The sequence below is a fragment of the Arachis duranensis genome, chromosome 8, assembly GCF_000817695.3.
Source record: "Arachis duranensis cultivar V14167 chromosome 8, aradu.V14167.gnm2.J7QH, whole genome shotgun sequence".
NCBI lineage: Eukaryota > Viridiplantae > Streptophyta > Magnoliopsida > Fabales > Fabaceae > Arachis > Arachis duranensis.
The window spans coordinates 39,894,621-39,910,945 of record NC_029779.3 but is presented as its reverse complement, the minus strand read 5'-3'; the positions used below and the strand labels follow the sequence as shown (position 1 = coordinate 39,910,945).

The 16,325-nt window shown below is 33.3% G+C and overlaps 2 protein-coding genes across 5 annotated transcripts; one reads left to right on the top strand and one right to left on the bottom strand.

Moving 5' to 3' along the window:
• Positions 1-1,929: 1,929 nt before the first annotated feature.
• Positions 1,930-10,109, top strand: LOC107462772 (pentatricopeptide repeat-containing protein At3g53170). 4 transcript variants are annotated; one of them, XM_052252713.1, is made up of 6 exons: positions 1,930-2,525; positions 2,960-3,061; positions 4,058-4,614; positions 7,592-8,687; positions 9,136-9,287; positions 9,369-10,109. In XM_052252713.1, exons 3-5 carry the CDS (start codon positions 4,174-4,176, stop codon positions 9,174-9,176), a joined length of 1,578 nt encoding a protein of 525 aa, XP_052108673.1. In that variant the 5' UTR covers positions 1,930-2,525; positions 2,960-3,061; positions 4,058-4,173; the 3' UTR covers positions 9,177-9,287; positions 9,369-10,109. The 4 variants fall into 4 exon arrangements, with proteins under 4 accessions (XP_052108673.1, XP_052108674.1, XP_015936911.1 ...); XM_052252714.1 differs by lacking the exon at positions 9,136-9,287 and having other exon boundaries at positions 9,288-9,405; XM_016081425.3 differs by lacking the exon at positions 9,136-9,287 and having other exon boundaries at positions 1,931-2,525.
• Positions 10,110-12,256: 2,147 nt separating this feature from the next.
• Positions 12,257-12,908, bottom strand: LOC107462773 (uncharacterized). The gene is made up of 2 exons (XM_016081432.3): positions 12,680-12,908; positions 12,257-12,592 (listed from the first exon to the last, which is right to left on the bottom strand). The coding sequence occupies exons 1-2, from the start codon at positions 12,741-12,743 to the stop codon at positions 12,444-12,446; spliced, it is 213 nt and encodes a 70-aa protein (XP_015936918.1). The 5' UTR covers positions 12,744-12,908; the 3' UTR covers positions 12,257-12,443.
• Positions 12,909-16,325: the final 3,417 nt, after the last annotated feature.

Below are 16,325 nucleotides of genomic sequence, written 5' to 3'. Positions count from 1 at the left end.
GTTTTCGTGCTTTGTGATTATTATTAATAATAATAATAATAATAATAATAATTTATATATAAAATTAATAATATATGAGTTATTAATTTAAATGGTATTAGTAATTTAAAGGTAGAAGGTATTTGGTAAAGCATTAGCAAAGCTAAGCTCAGCAAAAAATACCAATATTTATTCATATCGACAGATATCGAACTCGATAATAATATTATTAACTAAACTCTATTTTTAAATTAAAATATCACTTACTTAAATTAAAATATATATATATAAATTTCATTGCTTATAAATTACTAAATTATAGTGTTAATTATGTAAAATATTTCATCATAAAATATACATATATAAGAATGTGAATTTGATTGAATTCAAATAGTTATAAAATTAGTTCAATTACTGATAATAAAATAATTTCTAAAAATAGAAAACTCCAATTTATAAAATAAATTATAACTTATTTATATTTATACTTTTAAAGCTAAGGGTCGCTACAGGTTAAACCTCGACACGCTGTTGACCCTACGTCGTAAGAGTGACTGGGCACGTATAAATTCCTGGGTATGGATAGTCCCCATTGAGCGATTACTTGATGTTGAATGTAGAATATATGCATAAACTCTTGGGAATGCGCGACGGGGGACAGTCTAAGATTTTCGGACTTGTCAGGTTGGCTGGATAACCGACAGATGAGCCTCATTAGCCATAGGACAGTTATGCATCATATGCATTTGTTTGTTTTGATTGCTATGCATTTTCTGAGTTTGCCTAATTGATATATACCACCTGCTACCTGTTATACTTGCTACTTGCACTATCTGCTCATTGCTTGTGCGTGAACTTGTTTGGTTGCTTGTTTCTGTTGCATTATGGATGATGGCGGGATGGAGAAAAAGGTGAAATGGTTTGGTGTTATGTTAGGTTTGAAATTGGGTAAGTTAGGCAGATTTAGAATACCTACCCCTATTTATGGCTTCTGTTTAGTAATTAAGTTGGATAACTGAATAACAGAGTTCTAGGATTGCCTATGGCATTCTCAAGACCTTATTTATTATACGCGTGACACTTTTACCATGCTGAAAACCTCCGGTTCTCATTCTATACTGTGTTATTATTTTTCAGATGCAAGTCGAGAGGCCCCTCGCTAGGCGTCTAGATCCGATTTTTATATAATAGAATAGATGCTCATACTTTGAATGTTGTTTTGTTTTGTTTTAAGGCTGTGTTTAGAAGAGGTGATTGATTTCTGAGTGTTGTTTTGTTTTTGTTTTAAATATATGTGTTGTGTTCAATTTTCATTTTGTAGAAAATTCTTTGAGGTATATAAGAATTAAGAAGGGAGACTATTTTAACGGTATTATTCTGTTGATTCTGGTATGCTACAAGCTTGAACATAAAATTGAAGAGAGAAACCCTTTTTTATTTTATCATTGACCTATTTTTGGCATTGCATATCATTGTAGTTTGTTTATTCATAAAACTAGTTGTTTATAATCCCCTTTTGAAATAAACAAATACAGTAGAAGAGTGTTTAGAACCAATTGCTTTATTCATTGAATTTTTATAGAATCAAGTGTTTATTTTAAAGCGGTTTTTCCAGTTAAATCGGTTAAATCAATAAACTACTAAATCAGTAACTAAAGTGGTTTGATAATCGATCCGATTTTCTGAATCTTAATGTTGATCCAATCAAAATTAATCTATATTTAGTTATTTACACAATATTTGCTTCTTCTTTTTTAATTTTTAAACAGTGTCTAACAATTACTTTAAAAAACAGCAAAATTCTTAACAATTTTTTTTTTTTTAATTTCTGATCTTTACTTTTATTAAATTGATTAAATCACGTGTCAATATTAACAATAGAAATAACGAATCCCACGAAGTTACATATCCAAAATCGAAAAAGGTATTTTTTTTTGGCCTGGTAGTCCCTCGAATAAATTGATTTAGGTATTCACTCTTATTTCTATCAAAATCCATCCAATGGTCTTGGATGAGAGTACAGCGGAAGACAAATTGGATAACTTCATTGGAGTATCCGCTTTAAGACAGAGGCCGAGAGGGAAGGCCAAAGGGAGTGGCGTGGAAGTGTTGGCGGTATTGTAATTGTTGCACGTACGTAAGAGTCGTGGATAGCAGAGGAGAAGTGAGACCGTGAGAAAGGGAGGTTGAGAAGAGAGAAGAGGCGAGCTCGAAAAAGAGGAAGAGTCGCCGGGAGAAACCATTGCTGCTACTACGCCCTGCCGTCCCTGTCCGCTGGAACTGCTGCCGCTGAAGCTGCCGGAACCACTGCCGATTCTGCTTCTGAACCTGTTCCAACGCCGTCACCTCTGCCTTCTCTCTTCCACCGCCCCTATTTCACCGGATTCGGGCTGCGTCGCTGGTTCTGTTTTGTCTTATTGGAACTGCTGCCGTGAGTTGTAGTGGTAGTCGACGTCCATGTTACTGCTGAAACTGCCCGAGCTGTTGCTGCTTCTGCTAACTGCCTTTATCCCTAAAATTCTGCGACTATCAAATTAAGCTCTGTGGTAGGGTTTTTTGGTTAATTGTGATTATTGAGTTGATGATGCCGTTGATAATAGCTTTTTATGGTTTAACTGAGCTTAAAATGATGATGCATGTGGGTGATTATTAACACATGTTCATGTTGGTTAGAGTGGTTAATTGATGTTCTTTCTAAGCTTAGGAATAAGCTGGTTTAAGCTTTGCAAATGGTCAACTAGGATTTATATAAGTTAATTAGAGCAGAAATGTGGGTTTCTGTGGCTAGAGAACTAATTGGATTAGGTGGCTTTTGGATTAATTACTAGAGTTAGAAAATGTAACTAGATGCTTTTTAATGAGTACCATTAGAGTTGTTGTCATGTAAGTAATTCGAGGTAAGAAAGTATGGTAGTCACTTGTATAGCTTCTTCGGAACTTATTGAAGGAATGGTACTAATCCTGGTATTATATTTTTTAGGAGGCCAGGCAGAAGAAAAGAATGAAGAGTTGAGTGCTGATGGGACTTCAAAGTCTGGGAAACGGCATGTAAAACGATCCACATGGGGAGAAGTTGTTGCAGGTTGAATTGTTTCCTTTATGTCTATTGGGACTCTTATTTGGCTGTTTTAAATTTGATTCATTATACAAAACACAGTTTGCTCCCTGATTCCATGTAGAAAATGAGTCAAACATAGGTACCATGCTGATGGTTGCCACCATGTCTTGTGGTATTTTGGATTTTTGCAAGAAATCCAATTGGAAATCATGATGAATGAGTGAATAGACCAGGAGTACAGATCTAATTCTTTTTGTTCATTAGCCTTTTCCTTTTGAGTACAAACATATCAAATTGATAAGTAAACAGTTCAAGTAATCACTAAGAATTACCCATAGGTTAACATTAAATGATGGTTAATTAGAAATTATGAATCAAGAATTCTAATTTTTAGTTTCTTAGAGTAATTAAGTTAACTTGGTTGAAACTAAAAGTAATTAAAATTAGAATTTTGATAAATGTAGTTTTCATAAAGTCTAGGGAAAAGTTGTAGTCAAGAGAAATATGAATTTAAGGCTTTGAGTTTCATATTAAGTAATGAAGGATATACGAATTGTTTGGTGAAATTATGAATCTTGTATGTCTTGGAAAGACATTTAAAAGCTTGTGGAATTAAAAGTTTAAGACTATCTGTGCCTAAGAATCCTTGAAGTTGGAATTAGCCAAATACGCTTCCTATGCTAGACATAAGAATTGGCTAAAAAAGGTGCAAGATATAAATGATGCTTACATAGATACATTGATGGAAATCATAAAAGTGCACTGCACTTGCTTATGATTATGATTTAAAGTTTGGTACTTATAGATACATATAGGGGCATATAATATTGCTGATGCTCAAAGTTATTATGAGAATCTGTGTGCATCATCTATAGTTCAGCATCTTGTGCATTAACTGCACGAAGCCAAACATCAACTCACATCGTAGAATCCAATTGATTTGTCACATCATGCATGCTTCATTCTCCTACAGATATGACATGCATTATTTTGCCATTGACTATCAGTGCTTTGTTGCAGAACACATCAAAATTGACATGCATGAGCATGAAGGGTAATGCTTATGATTTGCTAGGGAAAAATGGTGGGAAAACACATGAATGTGGTGCCAAAATGTGGATCAATGGGATTGCTAAATGCATTGGAATTTTAATTTAGTAGTTGTGCTCGTCCTCTCATTCCCGCAAGCACAACCTGACTCACAGAAATCACACTCACTCTCTCCAATGGAGATTCATCTCGTGGACTCCATTTGCCTTAGATGGGCCTCTTCCGTCTCCTCCACAGCCCCTTTCATGCATTCAACGGAATTCCTTAAACACAGCCGCAGCAACACCGCTCCAAACCCACCATTCCCACTTCGTGTTGAATTCATGAAGCGAGGCTTGAAACCATTGTCTCCTGGGATCCAAAAGGATTCCAACAAGGACCTATCGCGGATTCTGCGAACGGAAGCTGCCATCAAAGGGGTGGAAAACAAAGGGAAGTCATGGAAGCACAGGCAGCTATGGCCCAAGGCTGTTCTTGAAGCCTTGGATGAGGCCATCAAAGGGTGTCGATGGCAGGCTGCACTCAAGGTAGGTTCTAGTTTGATGCTTTTTGCTGTGTTATGTATAAAGTTATTTCCAAATTAGGGTGAAAATAGAAATGGTCCATAAACTTTTTACTTTTTTTTGTCAAAATCATCCCTAACATTTACAAACTGTTTTAAAAATCATACTTCTGTAAAACATGTGACAAACTTTTAAGAGGAAAGAAAGTTTCCTACAATACCCTTTCTAAGTTCTAACTCTCCCTTCATCCACCTCATCCTCATATAACAGAAGGATGATATTGAAGCTCTTTGTAAATGTTAGGGACAAGTTAAACAAAAAATCATGTAGGGGCCATTTTTATGTTCAATGTTGCATGGAGGCAAGGCAATCAAACAAGAGTTTTCATTTAAACTTGGAGCTTTCATGAATTTAGACGAACTTGATTCATAAAGGCTAACATGTCAATTGGGTATCTAGTATACTCTTAAAATCAATAACACAGGGTAGAGGATATTTGTAATGTACAAATTGCAAGTGAGCGAGTCGAGCATCTCACCGTTCATGAGATTATGCTATTAAGAGGGTGAAAATTTGAAAAAAGTAATTGTTGAAATATGAGAAGTAATATTAATGTTATATAATGTTTAGTAGTTTAGATGATGCATTACTGGAGAGTAGTTGATAGGTGTTTTACATTTATTACTCTCGCAGCCCAAAACCACCTTCCAACAATCTAACCACCTTCAGAACTTCTCTGGTGCTGCCGCCACCGTTCACCGTCATCCAATCTGACCAACGATCATATCATGAGCTTCTCCTTGTCTAGAAATGTCCAACCCTGTCAACAGTGTCGTGCCTGATAATCCACACGCTGCTTCTCTTTCATGAACAAGTCACTTCAAAGTTCCATCACTTCCACCAGCACATGAGGGCGCATCTGCTACTGTATTCTGCCGCTTCTTGCACCGCCTTGATTGCCTAGTTGTTCTCTTTCCAGAAGTGGTCGTTTTTTTCACATCTGACAATTTTTCATCTGTTGCATTTTTTTTGCATTTCCCGTTTTGGTCTGGCTCTACTGCCCTGTTCATCCGTGTCTGTCTCGTACTCCACTGCTGATCACATCTTTCTTATTTTGCGCTTTTCTGCATTTCTGTCTATGCCCTTGGCCTTGTGGTCTTCTCAGCTGTCTATGTTTTTCTTCTTGTATTTGGTTGATTGTTCAATGCCACTGTCACATTGAGGGGGAGTATGTCACCTAACTTCCAAGCGTCTCACATCGGTATGTTGTGCATTTGGCCTCTAGTTTTCCTCATGGCATAAAGTGATGTTTATGGTGTTGTGTTAGATTCCAGCTTCCAATTTAAACCGTTGGCAATATAGTTTTCATTTATTAAGCTTTAGCTTGAGGTGGGAGTTTTAAACATAAAAGAGATTATCCTTTGATATCTCATAATATCTTCTATCAGTTATTTATGTTCCAAGTTTGATGCATGTTATCTACATGCTCAAGCTTGAGGGGGAGTGCTGAAATATGAGAAGTGATCCTATTGTTAGGTAGTGGTTAGTAGTTTAAATGGTGTATTAATGGAGAGTAGTTGAAATGTGCTTTACATTTATTACTCTCCTCTCTATATATATATTGGTCTATTGTAACAAACGAGAATCTAAACAGAATATATTATCTTTCTCTCTTTAGTCTAGTTACTCTAATATTTCTTCTGAGTAACCATGAATTTTAACAACAAACAATGGTGAAAAATCAAAAGTAAAAAAATGTTGTGATCAATGGTGAGGATGTACACATGATGATGAATTTTCTTGGTTGGTTTTATGATATCTCCAATGTTTTGCAAGTTTAGTGTCTTGTTGTGTACTTAGGCAAGTTATGGGGAGATCTCCTTAACCATATAAGCGTATGTGTGGGTGTTTTCTTGATGATGGAAGGGCATGGCTACTCTCAATGGAATAGAAGGGAAAGGCCAGTAGTGAAGGAGAATAGAACATGTCATTCTCTTGTTTGGATGATCAATAAGTTTGATGGGAAAAATAAAGAGAAATTTAGCTAGTTCCTATTTGTCCACCAATTTGGAGGGAGTTTTGAAATTGGAGACTGAGATGCAAGGGAGATAAAATGTGCCACTTTCTTGTCATTCCCCTCCCTTCTCTTAAATTGGTAGGTTTTAAGATTTTCTGACAAACAAGTTTTATGGGATAGGATAAGATGATTGGCATCTACTTTATAGATAGCTCTAATTTTGTTAAGAGGATTTTCCATCTCAGACATGATGAGAGATTCAAAAGCAATGCTTTATGGATAGCTCTGCTTTTGTTTTGTTTGTCATTTGTTGGAATTCTAATTGTTGTCCTCCATGATTTTTACCTTTCATCTTAATGAGTTTCTTTTATCAAGAAATAAAATAAAAGAAAATTGTGAGGAATCGGTGGGTGTACTCCATTTTAGCATGTTTTTGTGTTAATTATTTTATAGGGCTCATGATTTTGGTGGTTTAACTTAGGAAAAATTTCACTAATCTTTCTTGAATTATGTGTTGTTACACACAACACTCCATGATTTATAAAATTATACATTATCCTTGATATTTAGGTGATATGTCACTAACTCTACTGTCAGCATGACATTGATCTCCTATGTAAGGAAGTTAATGTAGCCATGACAATCAAAGGATGAAATGTGTAATGTTACTTAAAGAAAGCTAATGCAGCACAATATCTTTTGCTCAAGTTTTTAATACTTTTCTTCTTGTTATTATTATTATTATCATCTAAAGGTTTAATTAATATGGAAGTCCTTATAATTTTACCAAATTTGTGAGTAGGTTCTTATACTTTAAAAGTTTGTAATTAGGTCGTGGTATTTAATAAAAAAATTGTAATTAGATCCTTGTTACAAAAATATTAAAAGAATTGGAATATTCTTAGGTATATTCTTATAGGGACTTATTGGGTTTAGGGTTTAGCTTTAGCCTTTTCTGAAATTTGATGGACATCTTTTTTGCAGATTTTTGCACTTCTTCGTAGGCAACATTGGTATGAACCTAGATGCCAAACATATGCAAAAATATTGATGATGCTTGGCAAGTGCAGGAAACCTGAAGAGGCTGGTCAGCTCTTTGAGATCATGTTGTCGGAAGGGCTTAGACCTACTGTTGATGTCTACACCGCTCTGGTAGGTGCTTACGGTCTAAGTGGTTCCCTTCATCAGGCATTTCGTACTGTTGAAGATATGAAATCAGTTGTTGACTGTGAACCGGATATATATACTTATTCTATTCTTATCAGCAGCTGCACAAAATTTCAACGTTTTGATTTAATTGGTCATGTTCTTTCGGAGATGTCTTATGTAGGCATTGAATGTAACAATGTCACATATAATACCATAATTGATGGGTATGGTAAGGCTGGCATGTTTGAACACATGGAAAACTCACTGGCGGATATGGTTGAAAGTGGCAATTGCCAACCAGATGTTTTCACACTGAACTCTATTATAGGAGCTTACGGAGAAGGTAGGAAAATTGACAAGATGGAGAAATGGTATGATGAATTTCAGCTAATGGGCGTTAAAGCAGACTTAAAGACATTCAATATGATGATAAAGTCCTATGGGAAAGCAGGCATGTATGAGAAGATGCAGTCTGTTATGGATTTTATGAAACGGAGATTTTTCTCTCCTACAATTGTAACATATAATACGGTTATTGATGTGTTTGGAAAAGCTGGAGAAATTGAGAAGATGGATAAACACTTCAACAGGATGAAGCATCTAGGTGTGAAGCCTAACACTGTAACTTATTGCTCTCTTGTCAATGCATATAGCAAAGCTGGGCTTATTGACAAAGTTGACTCAATCATGAGGCATGTAGAAAATTCCGACGTAGTATTGGATACTCCCTTCTTTAATAGTGTTATTAGTGCCTATGGCCAAGCTGGCGACTTAGAAAAGATGGGTGAAGTTTTCCGGGCAATGAAGGAAAGAAATTGTGAACCTGATAGCATCACTTTTGCTTGCTTAATGCAGGCTTACAATGCTCACGGCATGACTGAGGCTGCCAAAAAGTTGGAAAACATGATGGTTACTGACAAACGTAGCTTTGGTATGTTTTACTAGTTTATTTATGTAATTTTGATGTTTGGTTCTATTCCTCTTGCAAGGTTGGGTGACAATTTTAGGATTGAGTAGAATATTGATTTTTGAATGAAGGTTTTACTTTTGTTGACCTATTCCCATTGAACGAATTGTGCCTAACACTCCCAATATAGATATTTTCCATGCTGATCGAACTTGCACTTCAGTTGGTGATGCTTGATTCTCCATATGCCCTATTTTTAAAGGGAGAAATTGATTTACCTGTCACTTTGAAAGCTATTTACTAATTTTCATGTTCAAGATTATATAACTTCCTATTTTTAGGTAGCAATTATATTAGAAATTGAATATAAAATTGTTGATTCATTTGATTACTTCCGTAAATAATACTCTGTTATTATGGCATTCACATGCAGTATTTAATGATGGTCATTCAAATTTTGATTTTCATGTAGGTCTTGAACATGTAATTGAAATTGTACTGCATGCCCCTTGAAGCATTCGTATTGAAATTTTCGTGTCTGCTTCTGCTACATATTCTTTTCATGTCAGTGCTTATTTACCTTCTGAGGTGTATCAATATTAGACTTTCCCCCTTAATTTTCAGGTTGACACTTGGCTGAATTTTTTAAACCATTACAATCCCCAGCTTATCCTTAAATTCTAATTTTATAAATTTTTTGGGTAGAGTTACAGCTAAAAAGGAAAGGAAAAAATGCAAAAAACAAGAAACACTGAACAGGGTCAGCACGCCATGGAGGCTTCCCTGTTCAAGATCTCACATAGCTCCAACGGCAGATCCAGCCACTCCTCAGCCCCAGCAAGGTTGTAAGCACCCATCTTGGCTAAAGCGTCTGCCACAGAATTTGATTCTCTTGGGATAATGCTGAACTGAACTTCCCAACTCAGCTGAAGCAAATCTCTAATTTGCACGAGCAGATCAGCATCCTCTGCCAAAGACGGCTCATGAAGGTGGGACGTCACCATGAAAAACGCATCCAAGCACTCAGTCTCACACACTAGCTGACGGCAGCCACACTCCCTTGCAAGAGAAAGACCCCTCCAAATCGCAAAGAGTTCGGTCCTGTGAACAGACCCAGCTGGGATGCAACCGGCAGCTCCCTTCACCCACCTGCCGGTGGCATCATGACGAGCACAATCAAAACCAATGCCAGTCTTATCCCAAGGCATACTTCTGTCACAATTAATTTATGTATTTTATTTCAAATTCATGCCATTTATAGACCTAGAAACCTATAAATGTTAGTTTGAAAACTAATTTCAAACCAACCAGGGGAAAAAAACATTTTCAAGGCTTACAGGCTTAGAATTTGGATTGTGGTGAAACGAATGGTTGGTGGGGAATGTGTGACCTGAATTATTAAAAGAAAAATAATTGAGGGAAAAAATGGGAATAGTGTAAGAAAAATGTCAGGTGTATGTTCTCCAACCATGTCCCAACCAAGCGACCCTAAAACCATTTTTAGATGCCTACATCGCACACTCCCACACTGGATTTTTTTTTCTCTCTAGCGATTAACCCCTTCATCATCGTGGTTCAAGTCTCTCTCAGATCACCGATTCACCAAAATTTTGTCATTATCATCTCTTTCAATCATTGCCATCGCTATCTCTTTCGTAGTCGCCATTTTCGTCTCTCGCAATGATTGCATTCTTTCTCGTCTTAATTTCCTTATTGCTATATTCACATCTCAATTCAAGTTCGTTTTGGTTTATTTCAATTGGATTCTCGTTTGAATCAAACTGTTTGGTTCTATTCAATTGATGAAACGATTCTAAGATCAAATAATTCAAATGAATATCAAATTGTTCAAACCTCTTACATGGCTGGGAAATGTGAGGTGTATTATCCTTTTTGTTCTTATTCTTATCTGGTTTTTTTTTTTGGTGACTATTCGTATCTGGTTTAATTTGTCAACAACTATTGTTTATTTATGCTTTGGTAAATTTTATAATATTGTGCAAGGGTTATGTTCTAGAAGAGATGCTGGGACTTACAAAAAAAATTACTTTGATAAAAAAATGATTTGAAGTGTAACAATTTCTTAGACTTACACGTGTCATTTTAAGCAAAGTAACAGCGTTTATATATTTCTATAAAAACTTAGTTTTACCATTATACCCAATAAATTACCGTAACTAGATTTATACCCCGCTTAATACAAGCTAATGGTATAAAATTTTTGTACACAATTTTTAGATAATTAAAATAATAATGGAATTTATTTTTATCCTATTTGATTTTGATACATAAGTTAGATTTGAACAAAAAAAGTAACAAATAAATACAAAAGTAATATATAAGTTAAAAAAAGTTTGACTTATAAAATTGTACTTCACTAAAAACATTTCTTATGGTTGAATAATATTCTTCAATCATGTATATAAGCTAAAGAAAATACAATTATAAAATATTAAAATAAATTCAAGTATTTTTATAATGATTTTTTTAATATCATTGAATATCAATTGACTTTACAACTTATAATTTCATGTTTAAAATTCAAAAATCTATAAAAGTATAATATATAGGTTATTTTATGTATAACATAAATATATAAAAATAGAATAATGTTTTAATAAATATAGTTAATGACAGAGAAATAATAGGATAGTTTTTTTTCTAGAAAATAACTTAATAATAATATTAAATTCATTAATTAGAAGATAATAATATCATTGATTAAAATCATTACTAATATTAATTAGATGATAACGCTAATGGAGGCTATTGAGCGAAGAGCAAATAGAAATAAACAAATTTAAAAATTTATAAAAATTATAAAAAGAAAAAAAACTTATGTGATAATAAGAGTTAACTACTAATTAGCAATTAGGTATCCGAAAGATTCAGGTATTGAAAAAAAGATTACTAAAAAGTATTATCAACAAAAAAAATTCATGAATAACTTTAAAATTTGAAGAGCGCATGATTTTGCCAGAGCCCATTTTTGTTGAGTTTAGTGTGGTAGTGGCCACATAAATTGGACAATTTGGCTACCTCTAAAGGTAAATTATTGATATGATATTTTGAATTAATTTAATTAGAGTCTATTTTCGATGCCCAGATCATTAATTTAGATCGTTCAGTTTCAGTGGCCGTTTTAGCATTATGCTCATCTAAAATGAGCTCTAGATGTGTTGTGGGCACACTTGAAGAGTCTTAAAATTAATTAGGAATTTTTCTTTGTCAATAACCTCTTTTGAGAATTTTTTCGGTCGGCACTTGAATCTTCCGGATCTCGAATTAGTATTCAACTCGTGATAATAAAGTAATAGATGAAATGACAATCTATAATTGTAAACAAATATGTCGATCAATTTTTATATAGATAAGATGGATGGATGGATGGATGGATCATTAAGCTCTTTGTTCACATTTTGTAAAAATTAAAGATCAATATTGTTATAATATAACAAGTCATATTTATGGAGGTTTTAAATATTTATAACATCATAAATTTTTATTCATATAAAAGGGACATGATCTACACTATACAAACTTTTAATCCAAGAGAGGATTTTATAAAAAATTATTCCGAGATAATATATATATATGCAAAATTAGCTGGAAAGGCAAGCCTCAATTTTCACTCACGACATTCAACAAACACGTTGTGGGCACTCTTTTATCACGCATTGTTTGAAGTTCTGAACAACAATAGAGATGACAAACCTCTCTAGAATTCAATATCATAAGTCATAACCCAAAAAGTAAAAAAGAAACAAAACAATAAGCCAATCATGTTTTATCATCAGGAAAATCAGCTTCAGTTTGGGGAGGCAACGTATCCATTATCATTTGAGGGGGATCATGATGTTTTTGTTGTTCGGCATTCATGAGCGCGTCCATGTCCCTTATTGTTGTCCTCAACGCATTGCCAACTAATACTGCCAAAGAAAAAATGGTCATAATGTATTAGATTCTTCGAAATTGAGGGCACCGAATAAAAGAAGAAAGAAAGAGAGGCGAATTACCAGCAGCAGTTCCAAAGGTCCAGAGCCATAAGATCTTCAAGCCAGGGCTCTTCTCTTTGGGCATGATGAATTCCAGCTACCAATTTAGTGTGGACAAGAAGAACGATGTGTTCCCTTCGGTGGTGGAGGTCGCTGTGAGTTAGCTATTGCGGCGTTTACAGTTGGCCAAGGATTCCGCCTCTTTAAAAAAGAGAGGGTCACATATAGGACAGTAAAAATGGCTAAACCCCTCGGACCATCTAAAATAGTTAAAATAATTAGATCTCATTTAACTCTTATTTTAAAACACTTTTTTTTTTCATAAAAATTTCAAAAATTTATCTCCTATCGCATTTTAGATCACAAAACAAAAACATATAAACAAACCATATATTTGTATTGTTGGGCCAAAACAAATAACAAAGAAAGTTTATCAAGCTTTTAAACCTATAATGAGCAAGGATATATTTAGTTTTGATTTTAAGATTAATTTATATTTTAAAAACAATTTTTATGGTGTTTAAAGTTGAATGGTAGAATGTAAAAGAGATAAAGTTTAAAAGATAATACATAACAATATATATTGGTTTAATTGAGATTTGTTTATATCCAGTCATCAATAATAATTGAGATATTCTTAAATTTTTTTAAGTTAAATATTAACTCAGATTTTCTGAATATAAGAACTTTAAATATTCTTTCTTCAAATATTTTTAAGCTGAGTATTGATTTAAATCACTAAATAATCTAAGAACTTTAGATATTATTATCTCAACTCTTCTCAAACTAGGTTGGATCACTTCTAGGTTAAGGTATAACGAATACAGAAGTTTTGAGTATAAAATATACATACAAAGTATAGTGAATACATTCGACGAATCCTTATCACTAAATTTTATTTTTTCTCGCATTCTTTTCTTAATAATCCCTTTATAGTGCACAAAAACTAAAAAATTATCTTCACTAACAATTGTGAGTGTCACTTTAATGAAAATTTAATGTTCTGTATGTATTTATACATGTTAGTAACCCATAGCTAAATCGAATTAATAAAATTCAATTTATATTATATTGACTTAGGGTCTTGGTGAGAGTGACTAAGAGGCACCATTTTAAAACTAATTATATATCACATTTTTTGTTCCTCCAATATTGAATTTAAACAGAAATAATTAAAAAAATTAAACGTTGAATAATATTCTCACTTCTATCTGTTACTATTATATCATTAAATTCTCGATCTTCTTAAAAGATTTATTACCATTTATTAGCGTGTAAACTACCATCAATATTTTTTCCATTAAAGAGTTACAGAAGAACAATTTCAATATCATCATTATCATTATAATCATTCATATAAACATAGCTCGAATCCACGATTCAGTAGCACACACCCACAACAAAATAATTCATATAAAAGACCAATGTCCAAATACACACATAACATCACTAAAACCCAACAATTCAACAAAATATAACATAATTAATAATACATATATATAACTCCATAACCATGACAATTAGAACCCACAACTAAACACTAATGAACTTGTGAATTCAAATAGTAAACAGGAATTGAAGAACATAACATAATAACATCTATGGAAAAGGCTCCATCTTGATCTTGACAACGGATAAAGGAACATCAAAACCAGGAGGAGCATCATAATTATTATTATGATGGGCTTGATCTTCCACGTTCACCTGCAAAGCAGATCATCCTCCTCCTCCTCCAAAATTCTTGATATGTTGTTGCTGATGTTCAAGGACGGTCCCTTTTTTCCTTCTACGCATCATTTTGGCCATTTGTCTCTTCATTCTCTCAGCCTTACTCTCATGCTTGTAGTGAGAACATATATGAGTTACAAACTTTTGTGATGTTTCGAACACCGCCATACACTTTGAACATGTGTGCGGCCTATTTTTCTTGTAAGAAAGGCTCTGGATTCTTCCATCCTCACATCGTTAACAATAACATCATCAATTACCTTCTTTCGTTTATTATTATCTGGATCATCGTGGTGATGGTGCTGTTCATTGATGTTGTTTCTAATTGGTTCGTTGTTACTGTTATCATTGTGATTAACTATTCTTATTCCTCTTCCTACTCCTCCTTGTGGCTTCAACACTACTTTCTCAAAGAATTTGTCATAACCAGAAGACCCATCAATTGTTTTAAAGAGAAAATCACGATCATACCTTTTGAGATTTTGTTGCGTCCAAATCAGACTCTCCTTCGTTGGACATGCATGTTCAACTTAATGAGTTTTTAACATCTCTTTTCCTGCATGATCACTCATACTTGCACCTCTGGATGATGACGATGATGCACGATGAATGAAACCGGGATTCACATCATCATTATTACCATATCCAATTGTTTTCTTCTCTTTCGACTTTTGATTCAGATCAAGTTAGTTAATCTCACTCATTGGTTCACTATTATTACTACCATTAATTGTTAATGGGTAGTGCGGATCACTGATGGTGGTGGTAGTATCATCACAAGCAGAATTGGATAAAGAAAGAGGTGAAAGGGTAATATTAAAGCTCTTGATAGCACTACCATCACCAATGCCATTTTCATGGTTAGGGCTATAAGAGTCACGAGATTTGGGCATGATAGTTAGAGAAAAAAAAATTGAAATTCAAGGTGAAAGCAAATGGTATCTAGGGAAAGGTGCATTGCACCAAGTTAAATACTAAAAGCCCTTTTTTAACACTAGAATATTATTTTCTTAAATATAAACTATGTTCACACAGATTCTTTTATATTTATTTTGAGTTTAATTTTGATACGCGTAAAATGTTTTATACAGACACTACAAGAAAAAGCAGTATTTGAAACAAAAAAATTGTTACAAAAAAGAAGAATTTTGAAACAAAAAGAATTTGTAACAAAAAAAAGGTCGATGCAGTATGTCCCGTTACAAAAATTTTTTATAAAAAATGGAACTGTTACAATTCAAAGTAATATTTTGTAGCAAATTTCTCTGATACAAAAAATCGAAAGTCGTTACAAAAGTAATAACAAATTTTGATGTTCAAAATATTTTTGGTGACAATATATTTTTTCCGATCATAAAATTTTGTTACAAAAGATAACTTGATTTTGTAACATTTTTTTCTTTATCATTTTTAAATTTTAATACTTTATTAATTAGTTTATATTAATTGTATTATTATAGTATTATTGGTGAAAACTCACATACAGTTATTTTTGTGTGAAGTTGATATTTAAGAACTGTTAGATGATTTGACAAGTTTGACTGAATATCATCTAACAATTTTGAACTATTAACTTCTTTGAAAATAACTGAATGTGAGTCTTTACCTATTATTATATTCTACAAGTATTTATTGAAAAAAAAATTGTGATTAATAAATATTTTTGTTTATCTTTTAAATTTGTATATATTTAATAAAATTTATAATTAAATAAAATGTAACTAATTTTAAAATAAGTGCTGTTAAAATTAAAATAAATTGAATATAAGAAAAATAAATGAATATATATATATATATCAGTAAAAAGTATTTTAGCTCAGTGGTATGATCAATTTTTTTTATCCTTGGGGGCAAGGGTTCAAATCCCATGTGAAGCATTTTGGAAAATTTTCCAAAAATCACAAGCTTGATAGTTGCCACGAGCATATGGAGCACAGAC